This window comes from Loa loa (assembly GCF_000183805.2).
Source record: "Loa loa unplaced genomic scaffold supercont3.288, whole genome shotgun sequence".
Lineage (NCBI taxonomy): Eukaryota > Metazoa > Nematoda > Chromadorea > Rhabditida > Onchocercidae > Loa > Loa loa.
The window spans coordinates 15964-31050 of NW_018108468.1; the positions used below are offsets into that span (position 1 = coordinate 15964).

At 30.4% G+C, this 15087-nt stretch overlaps 3 protein-coding genes across 3 annotated transcripts; 2 read left to right on the forward strand and 1 right to left on the reverse strand.

Annotated features, from left to right (window-relative positions):
* Window positions 1–5097: 5097 nt before the first annotated feature.
* Window positions 5098–7047, forward strand: LOAG_03734 (hypothetical protein; the record flags this gene model as incomplete). Its single annotated transcript, XM_003139271.1, has 5 exons — window positions 5098–5232; window positions 5491–5614; window positions 5743–5888; window positions 6328–6495; window positions 7009–7047. 5 exons carry the CDS (start codon window positions 5098–5100, stop codon window positions 7045–7047), a joined length of 612 nt encoding a protein of 203 aa, XP_003139319.1.
* Window positions 7048–8135: 1088 nt separating this feature from the next.
* On the forward strand, window positions 8136–9893 carry LOAG_03735 (hypothetical protein; the record flags this gene model as incomplete). Its single annotated transcript, XM_003139272.1, has 5 exons — window positions 8136–8207; window positions 8805–9025; window positions 9313–9358; window positions 9650–9700; window positions 9795–9893. The coding sequence occupies 5 exons, from the start codon at window positions 8136–8138 to the stop codon at window positions 9891–9893; spliced, it is 489 nt and encodes a 162-aa protein (XP_003139320.1).
* A 592-nt stretch (window positions 9894–10485) lies between these two features.
* Window positions 10486–11556, reverse strand: LOAG_03736 (hypothetical protein; the record flags this gene model as incomplete). The annotated part of the gene is made up of 2 exons (XM_020446405.1): window positions 10486–11355; window positions 11503–11556. The coding sequence occupies 2 exons, from the start codon at window positions 11554–11556 to the stop codon at window positions 10486–10488; spliced, it is 924 nt and encodes a 307-aa protein (XP_020303249.1).
* Window positions 11557–15087: the final 3531 nt, after the last annotated feature.

The following is a 15087-nucleotide window of genomic DNA, read 5'->3' on the forward strand; positions in this document are numbered from 1 at the left end:
CAAAAATGAACATTGATCCTAAAATTATTAGACTATATTAGTATTTATAGTCATATCTAATTGATTACTGCTTAGGATTTACTCAAATTTGTTTATATAAGCTAATTTGTCGCACAATTTCAAAGTTATTACAGGAAAAACATAAAAGCAAAATTCGATTCACTTGACGATAAGATAAATGTAACCTGATAAGCTATCATATGGTATATATAAGATGACGATCGAAAAACGACCGTAAAGGATCGAAAGATTAGTATACCAAACAGGCTGATCAATAATATTCTCAAATTTATATGGAATATCTGAAAAAAAAAGAAAAAACTATCTGTCAATTCAAAAACATTCAAGCGGCTGATTTTTTTTCCTACGGTATGAAATGAATCAATAGTGCAAAATGACAAATCAGAAATTATTATTGATTCAATCTAATTAAAAAAAAAAATAAAGAATTGGTGAAAGTTCTAAAATTATACTGTAATTAATCTGTAATTAATGTGAGCTGTAATTAATCGAATGAAGGATGAATGCCTTAATTAACATATGCGACGAAGTTTAAGTTTTCAAAATTTGAGCCAATAAAAAATCAAATCAACTAAAAAAAAAAATTTGAAATAAACTTTTGAACAAAAATGTTTCACCTTTTTAATGATTATATTGATCGAAACATAGAGTATAAGAATAATTCCTGTTATACCGAAAATGATGACGAAAAATTGAGCTGATTGGAAAAAAAAATTCGTTTGTAAATGATATGCTTCACCACAAAGTTCTTCAAATGTTCTATTCATTTTCAATAAAAAAAGGAATAATACGTCTAAAATGAAATAAATAGAACTTGGAAAATAACGGAATCGTACGTCTGTTCGTCACGATGATTCTTTTGGATTCTGAAGCTATGTGAAACATAGTATTATACGTGTGAAAGCGTAAAAATGAACAATTTGATTGAATCCCTTCAAAATGCCATCGAAGTATAACGTTTGTAATTACTGTACCATAAGCACAAATTGTTGTATTTCAGTGTGGGACACTTCAACGAGGCAAGGCATATTTGTAAGGAAGTGATCTGCTCCATTTTAGCTCCAAATACCAAACTTCCCTAGACAAATACGTCATCACAGAGTTCAAATTATTTGAAAACATCATTACTTCGATGTTTGGTTGTTTTCCGGGATATTAATGGTTGTTTAATTAGACAATTTACTTCAAAATGAATTTATCGTAAAGAGGAAAAAATATGACAAACCAATCACCTTCAACTACAAATTATAATCTAATTTTTAATAAATCAGTGAATGACATGGATATTGTCACTCAGTAATTTGAATATGGTTGCCACAGAAACATAATGGTTCAGTGCGTGATTTTAGCTCGATTTATGAGTAATTTGAAATCTTATCATCGATATCAAATTAGAATTCATCCATTCCCAATATGAATTAAGATTCGAACAAACTTCAATTTCATTAGTCTACCCGTGAGAGTTTATTTATGCAACATTATATTTAATGCAGCTTTACTATATACTTTATTTATGACATTTGTCATTCAGAATGATCTTAATTTCCATTCTTCAGCAATGATCAGTCAGTTGAGCATAATCAATGGATGGAATATTTTTACTAAATTCCTTCCTTCAATATTTAATTTTACAATAAATCCGTCATTTGTTAAGTAATAGTCATAAGTATTAATTGAATCTCATTTAAATTTCATAATGAATCACTTCATTGGCATGATAATTACTTAACAATCCATCGTTACTTATCGTTACTTAACAATAAATTTTATTAAATTGATTTCTTTCAAAAATCATTGATAAATCCAACTTCGAAACACAACTCAAATTAAAAAAGATTTGAAAAAAGACAACTGTTTGGTACTTTTTTGGCATTATCAAACGACTGTTTGGCATTATCAGTTTGGCGCATTTGGTATTTTGGATTCACTGGAAATAAGAAAATTCTCACATGGAAGTTCATATAGAATTAACAAACTTTCGGATGCGAGTCATTTCTGATGATGAGTTTTCAAATCAAAGAGAAGTATGAGTGCAACTACCGCAACTACCGTAACTACCGCAGCTACCGTAATTACCGCAGCTACCGCAACTACCGCAACTACTACAGCTACACCAATCACTTTCTTTCAGCAAAACACATTGTTTTCTAGAAAAATTTCCAGCTCGATAACAGAATAATTACACTTTTTCTTATCATTTGTAATATGTTTGTATGCTCAAACGGCAAAATTTGTTCTTTTTTGCTTTTACGCCGGAAATATATGGCAATGTAGCGCAGGTTTTGTCGTCTTATTCTCGATGAGCTGAAAAAAAACATTTGTAACGCAAAAGCATCTCAAGACTTACAATTAGCAATGAATAAATTATTTATTCATAGGTTTCAATGAAATGGAAACAACATTAAAATCGAATTTTCAATAATCCATCCATACAAATAAGCTTAAGAATTCAATTCCTTTAATATCTATTAATAATTACTTATCAGTAATATTTACCACTATTATTTATCAGTAATACCTTCTTAGCCTTGATTATTCTTGGCCAGTTTCGTAAACAACACTTCCTTATGGCTAAGATAAGCGTATGAGCAATGAGTCAAATTTAACGAAATAGTGTTGAATTATCATCATTATTACCAATTAGGTGCAGTGGGACAGTTTAAATTTCCGGCATTATCATTAAAGTTCTTTAATGATTTCATGTAATTAGCTAAGTTATTAAGTTATTAACCATATGGAACAGTTGAATAATATGGAATCATAATAATCGCAATACATAATAATAATCCTAATACATCGTAATAATCATAATAATTTTCTCCTTAAATGGCTGATTCTCTCAAATCAAAAACTAATTCTCCGAGAGAAGAAATTGACTGAGAATACGGTAGTTGTTGAACATCAAACTGAGAGATGAATAAACATCATAGGCATCCATCGATAAATCATTAATCGATTCGTTGAAATTCCCGTAATTTTATTCTTTTAACAAATTCGCACTTCAAAAAAAGCAAACTAAAATTTCCTTTCGTTATTTTGTTTTGAGTCAGATTTTAATTTGAGCGGAGATAAAATTATAGGTTACCTAAAACAAATGACTATCAATAGAATATAAAAGCAGTGATGAGCAAAAGTTTTTTGCCATAAGTTCAAAGTTATTCCAGTTTTACTTAGACTATTACTTCTCAATTATTTTCACTTAGACCTTACTTCTCAACTATTTCTTTTGAAAAACAGCGATATAAACAATTAGCACAATCGACTAATTTATATAATTAGTTAAAGATTAAGTTTATTTGAAATTTTACGAAAAAGTTAATTTAAATTACAGTTTGATAACAAAGAATGCAATCTAGCGACTATAAATTCAGGGAATTTATCTTGAAAATAAATTTTTCAAAAAAATTATTGTGAATAATTGAATTGCGATCAGTTGTCATCGATGTAGATGTGTGACAACGTCATTTCGTCATTTCGTTGGAGTCTTTTTGCAAATGTGTGGACGGAGTTGATGAGAAAATATCCGAAGGAAATTTTAGTCCAGTTCAACTGAATGAAGCGAAACTAACAAGACTAATTAGCAGATAATGGATCATTTTCAAAAAGAAAAAATAATCAGATATAGTTGACACTGTTATTCTCAGTCTAACTTCATTTAAAATTGCAATCACTTAAATTCTAATCAATTGCATTATCACCGATAATATTTGAATTGCATGAGTCAGGTAAAATTTTGAATTGCATGAATCATGAGTCAGGTGACAAGTAAAATTAATTTTATTTCAATTTGATTCAGCCGCAAGAAATTAATAATAGCTAAAAAAAAAAAAGAAACCCAACAATTTGACTCAAAAGTACTAGCACCTTTTTTCTCCTTGATTGAAATTTTTTGCGCTTCTTTCCAATCCCGAATGGATGTATATCAAATAGTATCATACCGATGGAAAGCCAGGAACACATTCCTATCGATATATGTTAAGGTTTGACACTGAATTTTGAAAATTAACAAAACTCATTAAAAGTTGCAATTGGAATCAGCGTGTGACACTCCAAGAGTTACAAATTCATAATTAAACTGAAGGAAATAAATTATGATAGAAAAGGATAATACAAAGTCAATCTGAATTAATACAATTCCGTATTTAGCTATTTATAAAAGCTATTGTTTTAATTTCTTTTTCACCACTGATATGATCCTTCAATGGGAATGTTTAATTACTAGTCTTTAATTAGAATTCTTAATTAACATATTCGGGAGACAATTTTACAAATATTTGCGTTCGATTGCAAAAATAATTAATTAATTTTGTCAGAGTGCCAAATTCCGAAGTTGTAATGCTTAAAGGACAGGTGCACCATATTGTAAAAAGTTACTCTTCGTAGTAAAAGAGAAAGATAATATTGCAAGGTGAATTAAATTGCAGGAAAGATAATACATATAATATAAATGAAAAAAGTAATGCAAATTCATTCGGACCACTAATAATACTTCTGAATCCTCTTGCTGAGAATTTCCGAGTTTTCAGAATTTCAGCAGTCAAAAATCTTAGGTATTTTGGCAAACGCTAAAATGTTTAAGATAAATGAACTTATTATTCCTATTCATTACTCTGTAATCAAAATTAACATCTTCATCAGAAACTGTCCTTCCCGAAAAAGAAGGACAGTTCAGTTCTACCACTGCAACAGTCGATCATTAATTTTTTGCTAAGCAATGATATTTTGGTCAGAAGCATTAGAAAGGAAAAAAAAACATAAGCATTGATAAGATTCGCATTAACAAGATTCTTCCCATATTGATTCGCTTTCTCGGGTCTTCTTATCGTTTTCTTCACTTTTGTTTTGGTTCATTGTCATTTCTTTCACAACTTTTATTTTGAACGTAATGTAAAACATTTCCACGTTTCCGTTATAAAAACGAAATGTTCGTTGCAGATTTCCGTATAAAGACGAAGTTATCATTTTGCGTTTCCATATTATGATAAGAATATATTTGAATAAATTGCTATTAAATAATTAGGAAAGAACTGTTAATTATTGGTTGTTTCAGATCCAAAAATGAGATCACTGATGATAATGGCTTTGTTGTTCATCATCAATTTCTCATTGGTACATTTAGTTGCTTCAGAAATTGATGGAAGCAGAATGAAATATTTTGATTTAATTCCAAATGCTACTCTTAGGTTCTTGGAAAATTCCCCTGAAATAAGCGTTAGTCTTATTACAAATATTATATAATAGATTTAAATAGATAAGAAAACTACCTTGATGAAATTGGCCTATCTTGAGAGTAATAGCTATCATTTATTTAAAAGTTTTTTTTTTTGAGATTGTCTGTAACACTATTTTCAGTATTATGATAAGGACAGGTGACATATTTTTTAACTTAAATCAGAAGATGATGGATTTAAAGATATTGTTGCAATCAATAATAAGTCGTGTAATGATGAAGTTTCTTTCATTCTTCAGAATACATCATTTCTATCGTCGCAAGGGATAGTGCCAAATTTTGCATTGGAAATGCTAATTAGGTTAATTTATACCAGAATGAATCAGTTGTTGCTTTATGTCGATGAAATTGATATCGTTGAAGGTTTCTAATTACAACTTTTGCGTGCAATGATATAAGGTATGTGGATCGTTTCATTTTCGTAATGTTTATGTTATCATTTAGTGATTGATTATCGATTTGAAATTCATAGACATATTTATTTTTTGTAGATGTTCTGAATCATCTCGCACAAAGTGCATCAAAGAGCTATGCTGCATACTGCATGCATGCATTCAAACATGTACCTGCAATTACTTGCAAATGTAATGCGATTTTAGTGCAACTACATTTCCACCTCGATGTTGCAAAAAATTTGGTTCTTTTTTCTTTCGTAACAAGATAGAGCTTTCTCAGAGCTGTATCGAAAATTTATACATAGGATAAAGCCTTTACAAATTAGCTACCGAATGTATGCAAATCTCACCATTCAGACAGAAGCATTTTTAGATGATTTGAAGAGTGACTCATCATTTTAGGTGTGAGAAAGCATTTTATACTTTTTTGTGTAATGTGATGAATCGTTTATCTAGGAAATATTCTGTACAACAAATGCCTTAACTACTTTAACATGATTCTCTTCGGCTTTTCGATATTAGCAATTTCGTTTACCTCGTTGCACTTTACACTTTGCATCTTGCACTTTGCACTTTGCACTTTGCACTTTCACTTCATTATTTCTTTTTTTTCCTTTCCTTACTTTATTCACTCTTAATTTTTCTTCAATGATTGTAAATAAAAACAGTCATCAGTATCAGATGGAATGCATTTTCAGGATCTTTATTGATAAAGAGTTAAGGAATCACAATACAACAGATGCTTGCAAATTCAGTGGATATAGTCTCGACAATCCATCATTTGACGTTTGTCTACCCTCATCATGTGACCATTACAACACGCTGATGATGCTTAGTCGTTCACGTAACGTTCTTAGCATACTTTTCTTTCCTGAAAATCTTCAAAATTTCATTTCTTTTAATCGACTTAAATTCATTTTCATTAATCAAAACGCTAAGAAAAACCAAATTCCATTTTGGTGTGAAACTTTTTTTTCAATTATTTTTATTCGATTTACTTCATAAAGTTCATGAAATGTCAAAAAATGTCATCGAATGCCATAAAATAAGGTTCATAAAATGTCTAGCATAATTTGTTTCATGAGATGCATTCTTAAGATTACAATGCAGTGAGTTAAGTGACAATAATAGTGACCGATCATTTGAAAAGAAATAAGTAAGTAAATGAATTAAGGGATTATGTGTCAAAGGATTAACTTTAAGAAACTATTGCAACTGTGAAAGAGAAAAGTTTTGATTAGTCTCATTTCAAGCTTTTCAACAGTAACAGTAAAATCATTAACTTTTTGAAAAACAAATTAGGAGATGAGAATAAAGTGGTGAGAGTCTCGGATTTTTTTTTCCGAAATTTTTCTGTTTCAGTGGTTCAATTTAACAATTCTACTCCTGTATGTACTGTAAAGCAAGCATCTGTTTGATTGAGATCTATCGATTACAAGACGTGGATTGTACTGTATGTTTTATCAATATTTGTAATTACTAAAGCAAACATCATTGCTATAATTCACTAGAAATAACGTGGAAGAAATGTAACAACATGTATCAAATCAACTAGGTATCACAAGTCTGAGGATATTATGACATCGATAAGACATGGTGATTTTATCCATCGTACCATGAAAAATTCTACCACTTTAAGAGTCAGATTGTCTAATTCTGTCTTTTTTTTTCTTAGTAATTGTAATTAATTAGAATTACAAAATACAATCGACAATCATCAAAATTTCTATCCTTAATATTAAATTGCTGATTAATTTAAAGAGCAGTAATGGCATTAATTGGAGCGATAGTCATATTAGCAACTGAATGAGATTTATTTATGATCTATTTGGTTTCAATGGTAACTGGTAATGAAACAAGTAATTCTGGTTCATGTGACAATTGAATGACATGCTCAAACCACATATATTATATACTTTACATCAAGCTATTTCAGGGACTGCTATCAGAAAACAATCCTTTTTTGCAGGAATTGCTTTCTGATAACAGTCCCTGAAATAGCTTGATATAAAATATATAACATATGTAGTTTGAGAATTCGTAGAGGTCTACCAGCAATTGTTTCCTAGGATGAATTCGAAGATAATCCAAAATTTATTTGCAGCATGTTGGTTATCCTCCTTAATGGCATTTCTTTCGATCCAGAATACCAAGGATATATTCGATATCGTCTACTAATAAATAAGGCCAAATAAGGATTAATTCATTTTATATGTTTCATTAGCATGATTTAAGTGATTTCTGGACATGCTACAGCCGGTTACATGATGTCCAGTTGTAAATACAAGCTTGATTCGGTATGTATTATGGACAATTTGAAATAGTTTATTTTAATTTGAACTTATCAAATATCGATTTTCAGCAAACTTCTTAGATTATAAGAATATTTTTAAAAATTTGTGGACCCAATTCATGAGTAATGCATTCTTTTCCGTTGATACATTCTTCTTCATATCCGGTTTATTAGTACCGTATATTTGGTTCAAGGAATGCCGCAAAGACAAGAAGAAAGTAATGTCACCTACCGCTTGGCTCTTATTTTACATCCATCGAATAATTCGGTATCCATTTTACACCTTTTATATGATGAATACTTAGATAACAATTATACATTTAAACGTGAAATCTTAGGAATAGTCATAAGGGAAACAAAGATCAAAAGTCAACTATTACTTTTTCCAAAAGTTTTCTCGGCTAATCGAATATTTACAAGTTTATTTTAGCAAAAAAACTGCTGGCTATTATCATTTTGCAGACTTTTGCAATCTTATTATATTGTGATAGCATTTGTACAAGTTATTCCTGGTTAATGTGCCGGCCGTTTTAATGACAACTGATGATTATTGCGAGGAAAGTTGGTGGACCAATTTCTTGTACTTCAGTAATTTCATCCATTACAAATATTAAGTAATTTTATCTACTACAGAGGGCATCAAATCTATCCATCAAATCATAATCTATCAAATCAGCAGATGTAACCGATGGTCTTATGAAATTTTTCCTAATGTTAATTTTTTTCCTAATGTTAATTTTGTGGAAATTAACATTAGGATACGGATGAAGCAATTTTCGAATTAGGAAGATAAATCTGATAAGCGAAGAAATATATTTATTGATTAAATTTAATAAATAATGAAGTATGCATTAAAGTTATTCAGTGTTATTTGCTTTCATGGTATCTGACAACAGATTTTCAACTCCAAATTTGCGCACCAATATTACTGATACCATTAGTTTTGAAACCCATGTTGGGTTATATTACAGCTAGCTTAATTATACTGTTTTCAACTGCTGCAAATTGGGTGACAGTGTACAAGGAATACTTCCTACCAACGAATTTCTACATGGATATCATGGATGCTAGAATGAGTTCATACATGTTTGTTTTTAAAGCATTTGAAAATATTCGGCTTTTCAATGCAAAATTTTTGACTCAAACCAATATGAACTTGGTTATATGCATTAACTAATTTCGATATTAAGGAGTTACTTTGAAGAATCTAAAGATTGCTACCTACAACCGTCAACCGATGCATATCGAAAATATCTTTGCAGACTGGAAATGGCATTGAACTGGAAATATAAAAATTAAATTCATAAACAAAACCAGGAAATCACGACAATATTATTAACATTAGACTGATGATTGCAAATTTGCTATTTTAGAAGTCATTCATTTTTGATTTGTCAAGCACCTTGGATCCGTTTTCAGGTTTATATTACAGGTATTCTTGTTGGCTACTTGTTCTAAACAATGAAAATTCTTCACATATCAAAGGTTATTTCACATCAAATTTTATCCGTTTTTTCAATTTTTGACCATTCATTGCGAAGAAAGTTTATAAATTTTTATTTTCCCTTTTATTTAAAAAGTAGCAAGTTTAAGCGGTAAAATATGATGAATTTCAGCCTAATAATGATTACTGTTACAACAAAACAGTTAATTTTAATTAATTTAGTTTAAAAATTTGAAGTTAATTTTAAGTTAATTTCAAGTTTTCAGCTAACAAATATTATTTGCTGGAGTATTTCTGAAGTATTTGTGCTCGCTGGAGTATTTGTACTCATAATAGTGTGCAACTTTATCACAAATATGTGAACTCGGGGGTGTTTTGACATTGCATAAAATCGTTGTGTTATAAATTTAGACTGAAATCGATCATATGTTAAATGGACAATTGTATGATTTAAATGTTATTCATCATCAACTGTTGCATCAAAATTTATTGCTCAGCTTCAATCATTAAATAAAAAGTCATCCATGAAATCCAAATTTAAATCTAATCAATATTTATATATCAAAAAAATTCTGCACAGATACTTTTCACATTTTTTCAATTATAACAATTGTCCCACAAGTTGGTTGTTTTCTTCATTTTAATATATAATTTCCATTAGAGAAAGAAATTAATGATCGTTTTGATCGGCCCGGTAGTATTTCGACTAGAAAATGTTGAAAAAAGGAGTCGATAAAAATGTTCTTATGAAGAATTTAACAGGAAATTACAAATGATGCTGTATGATGACACAGGTATTTAGTTTAGAAGACATGGAAAATATTAAAATCAGTTATCTGCCAAGAAGAAGAAGAAGTCATTTGCTACTGTTGCTGTAGTAGTTATTGTTGAAGTTGAAACAAAAAAGGTAATTGCTGTTGTAGTTATTGGAGAAGAATCTGTTTCACTTTCAAAAGTTCTTGAAGCAAAGGATGCTGTTGTTGGAGAAGCTGCTAAATGGAAGACAGTTTTGCAGCAGCTATTGAAGAATTTGTTGTTGTTGTGCAAGAGTTATTGGGATTGAAGCTATGATTGGAGTTGTTGAAGAAGACCAGAAACTTGCTTAGGTTGTTGAAGCATTAGCTGAACAGTTATATTTTGTTATTTCACAACCTGATGAGACCAAACTGTTGTTGAAGGAGTTACATAGTTGTTGCTGAAGTTGTTGACTAAGCTGTTGGATTTGCTTAGGATGCTGTTGATCTTGAACTTGCTGAAGATGTTGTTGTATTTGTTGTTGAAGAACAAGCTGTTGTTCTTGGAGAATAGGTAGTAGCTGGTTTTGTGTTTGTTGGAGGGAAACTTGTTGTTGCTGTAAAAGTTGCTCAACAATAGGCCTTTGTTGTTGCAAAGGTAGTTGTTGCTGTAGCTGTTGAAGAATTTGTAGTAGTAAAAGAAGTTGCTGAAGGATAAACTGCAGCTGTTGAAGAACACATTCTAGAATTACTCTGCTCTGCTTTTGATGCTGTTGCTGTAGAAGCTGTTGAAGAAATGGTTGTTTTTGTTGTAATTTTTGTAGTTGTTGTAATAGTGGATGTTGTTGAAGTTGTTGGAGATGCTTTTGTTGTTGTTTGAGAAGTTGTAGTTGTAAGAGAAGTTGTTGAGTTTTTCTCGTATCTTGGGGTTTTGGCTTCCTAGTTATTAGAATTTCTTCTGCTATAGATGTGGTTAAAGAAGTCGTAGTTGTTGAGGAAGTTGATGTCAAAAAAGTTGTTGTTGTGCGGAAAATTGTTGGAGAAAAAGGTGTTGTTGAATTTATTCTAAAAAAGTCTATTGCAGGAGGAACTGCTGAAGTTGATGTAGAAATGTTTATTGTTGAAAAAGAGGATGTTGTTGTTGGGATTGTTGGAAGTGGTGTGGAAAAGGTTGTTGTTTTTGTAGAAATTGTTGGAGAAAAAACTTTTTCTGTTGTTTTACTTCCTGTAGTTGTTCCCTAAAAATAAAAAAATATTAAAGAATAAAAATAAAAATTGACACTGCTTATCAACTGTAGCAAAATGTCATAGTTGTGATGAAGGAAATTTCTGCAGGTGAAAGCATTGATTGGCAGAAAATCACATATAAAAAGTAAATAGAATACCTTCGCAAAAGATGAGCACGTAATGATGATGAGGAAAATGATTCTTTTCTCCATTTCAATCGCTTAATTCGATTAATCGAATTCGAATGAAAAAAAAAAACAATCCTCTACAGGTCAAAACGTTAAATGTTTGCATTTTTCAAATCTTCCACTGAGTACAATGTTTAGGCACTAATTGACAATTACAGAAACCAGTAGCACAAGTATATCGATTGCATTAGACTAGGTACCGAGTAATGTATAATTCGAAAAATTTCGGTGAAATCCCGATGGTTCGTCTAAGGCAATCTTTGAATCCCTCTCTTAATTTTCATGTCACCTAGAATTCTTCCCCGAACCATTCATCATTTCCAAAAATCTTTCGACTTTCACTCCCACCTCTCTCCCCTATTACAGTCCGTTGAAAAATTATGTTCAAATTTCAATTTAACAGAATCGTTACCATGACCGATCACTTTGTCTTATATTACCAGTAGTATTTCATTCTGCTCCCACAAAATTTCCCAATTGTATTGGATTTTTGTTTAAAATGGATGAATTTTGTTAAAAGAATTGTTTGTTTCCTTATTTTGTAAAATCAGTGAAAAAAAAAACCCCGCCTGATTGTATAATAAAATTTTGCTAATATTGAAAAATGTCTTTTACCCTTATTCAATGCTTTTGTTTCTTTCTTTTTTTTGAAGGTATTAGTGAAAAAAGGTAATTGTTTATGGATCACTTATTATTCTGGTTTATTTTAATGATTAATGTTTTATTGGTAGATGGAATATGTACGTTAATTTTTGAAACAAAATGTTGTATGAATGTAATAGCAACATCTATTGAAAAAAAACTGAAGGAAATTGCAATAAAAAATTTGTTGTAAAAACATTTCTGTTATAAAAACTCATCACATTATACAAACAATATATGTGATGTTTCCTATATCTAAACCGATGAGTTTATTGTTTAAGGTTAATCGTTTAAAATATCTTCTCCTTTGATGTTAAGATAATTTATAGCGATTTTCTCTTCTTATGAAGAAAAATATGGTCGGTTTTGTAAGAAGCCGTGAAAATATGGTCGGTTTTGTAAGAACCTTAAATGGAGCTATTATCTTATCTTAAGCCCAACCCACTTAGGGGCAATATAAAAGCCCCCAATAAACGCATTCTTGACATTCAAAAAATAAATCTCTGTCGAAGATCACAAAAAGCCTGCTTCGTCTCGTATAACTCGACCTTTAACTAACGGTTTAAATAGACTGTAACTTCCAATTCCATCATCTAGTTTCACTATCAAATAACATTGTGTTATTATAATTGTTATACTTCTACTACTGAATAAACCTTTCTCTTTCTATCCAACACATACAAAAGAAACTTTTACGACAACATCAGTATTACTGAACTTTTTTTTCTTTTTAAGATTATTAATCCTTAAATTAAGGGTTGGCATAATTGCACACAGTCTTTACATTTGACAAACAGCTAAAGTTACCTTTACTGGTCAAATTGTACAAGTTAATGATGATTTTAGGATTCCAATGGGCGAAATGTTCTGCATAATGTACAAAGTTGTAGAAGAAAAAGAGGAAAAAATCACTTTTATCACCTGGAAAGCTTTAGTTATCAGCTTTGATTGATGGATGCAACAAGTTACCTCTTCCCTTTACATTTACGTATTAATCAATTATTTGCAAAAGTCACGGCTCATTTAGGACAAATCAAAATCAAAATGTTCATTTAGGACGAAATCAAAATGTATGAGAGATTGTCTTGACTTATCGCGTATTTAATATGTAGTGTAATTGAATATAGTAATTAACAATTCCTTTTTTCTAAGAGAAATTTCAATTAGTTCCGGCAGCTTTTACCTTTTCTCAATATTTTTTTTTAAAAAAAAGGAAAAAAAAACATAGAATTAATTTTGAAGCAGTTCCTTTATTCGTTTATTGAATTTCGCTTTGTATACGGAATAGTTATACTCAAGAGGGCGAACAGAAATCAGAAAATTTTGGGACGAATTTAGAAGATCAGCAGGATAACTTAGATAATGGATACTATTGAGATAGTCAACCTCCAACTTTATCAGTAACACAATAATCTATCGAAATATTTTTGCATGATCGGACATTATCGTTTATAGACTTCCCCAAAGTCATTTCGCAATAAAATGTTCTGAAGTATGACCAAACAATGAACCACCTAATTATCATCCTCTAAGATGTATGCGAGCATCTCACAAGACCATTTCTTCAACTTGTATCAGCACTGAAATGTCATCAACATGCATGAATTAAGAGTATCACTTCCACTTATTGACCTCAACCCTCTCAATTGCAGTTTTCCGTTCTCAGTAAGCAGTAAAGTCGTGATAAAAACGTGAAGGAAGGAATTTAATGATCCTGAAGAATAGTGCACGAAAGATATGATAATGACTTGTAGAAAACTTCAAGAACAAGAATTTACTTCAAGGCCACAGACTTTCTTATCTCTAACTTGAAATCCATACCCAATATCACTGTTAAATTAAAAAGATAAGGAATTACAGAAATGGACAATGGAATCCATATACCAATTACTAATTTACCAATTAACTTACCAATTACCTAAAATTTACCCAATTACAAAAAAGATTAATTACTTTATTAAAAAGTAATTACCGAAAAAAATGATTAAAAACCCAATTACTAATTATTAAAAAAAATTTACCCAATTACTAAAACCAATGGTGCGTGTTTATGTAGAAATTCATAAAATATCATGATGACTATATATATAAACTTATCATCACTGAAGTGTTTTTTCTTAACTGCAAAATTTGGCACCGAAAGTACAATAAACTGGACAGAAATTTGAGGATGCGGAAAAAGGCTTTACTTTACTTTACTTTACTGCATTACTATATCATAATTTATTGATTCTAAAAAATTCACAAAAAATTACAATGGTCTGGCAGAGTATATGTATAAAAAAAGACGCAAATCTCCAATCGCAGTGTGTTGCAAGCATGTTACAGAGTGTGTCAAAAATGTGCAACACAATGCAGTACGCAACTGACGATTCCGCTGATTCATCCCATCAAATGACGTAAATGATCCATGCTTACTAGTAGAACGAGTAATTCCAAAGAAGCTAACCATAGTATAACTTCACTTAAATGTCAACTTTTATATGATTTAATTCCAATTACACAGAATGGCCACTACTGAAATTCCTTGATCTGCGTTCATTGTAAAAATCGACTGACGATGAACGCTCCAAAGTGTTTAAGGTAAAATTGTCGTAGCTGAAATACAATATATATTGACAGAAACTGTTGATGAGACTAACAAAAGGCGGAGATTTTATGAAACAATACAAATCAGGAAAAGCAAATTGGGAAATTGTCGAAAACCTAATTTCCTATCGTTTCATGACCGAATCAACTAACATGTATAATCCCGGGTTTATTTCAAAATCACGCAATCCGTCGATCTGTCGCAAATCATTTTCTATGGCTCTGATATCACCATCAAAAATATCATGGAAAACGCAAGTATTTTCAATTTCGGTCCAGTTAATAAAATGATTCACTCTGGTTGAAATTAACAGTTTAGGTCTT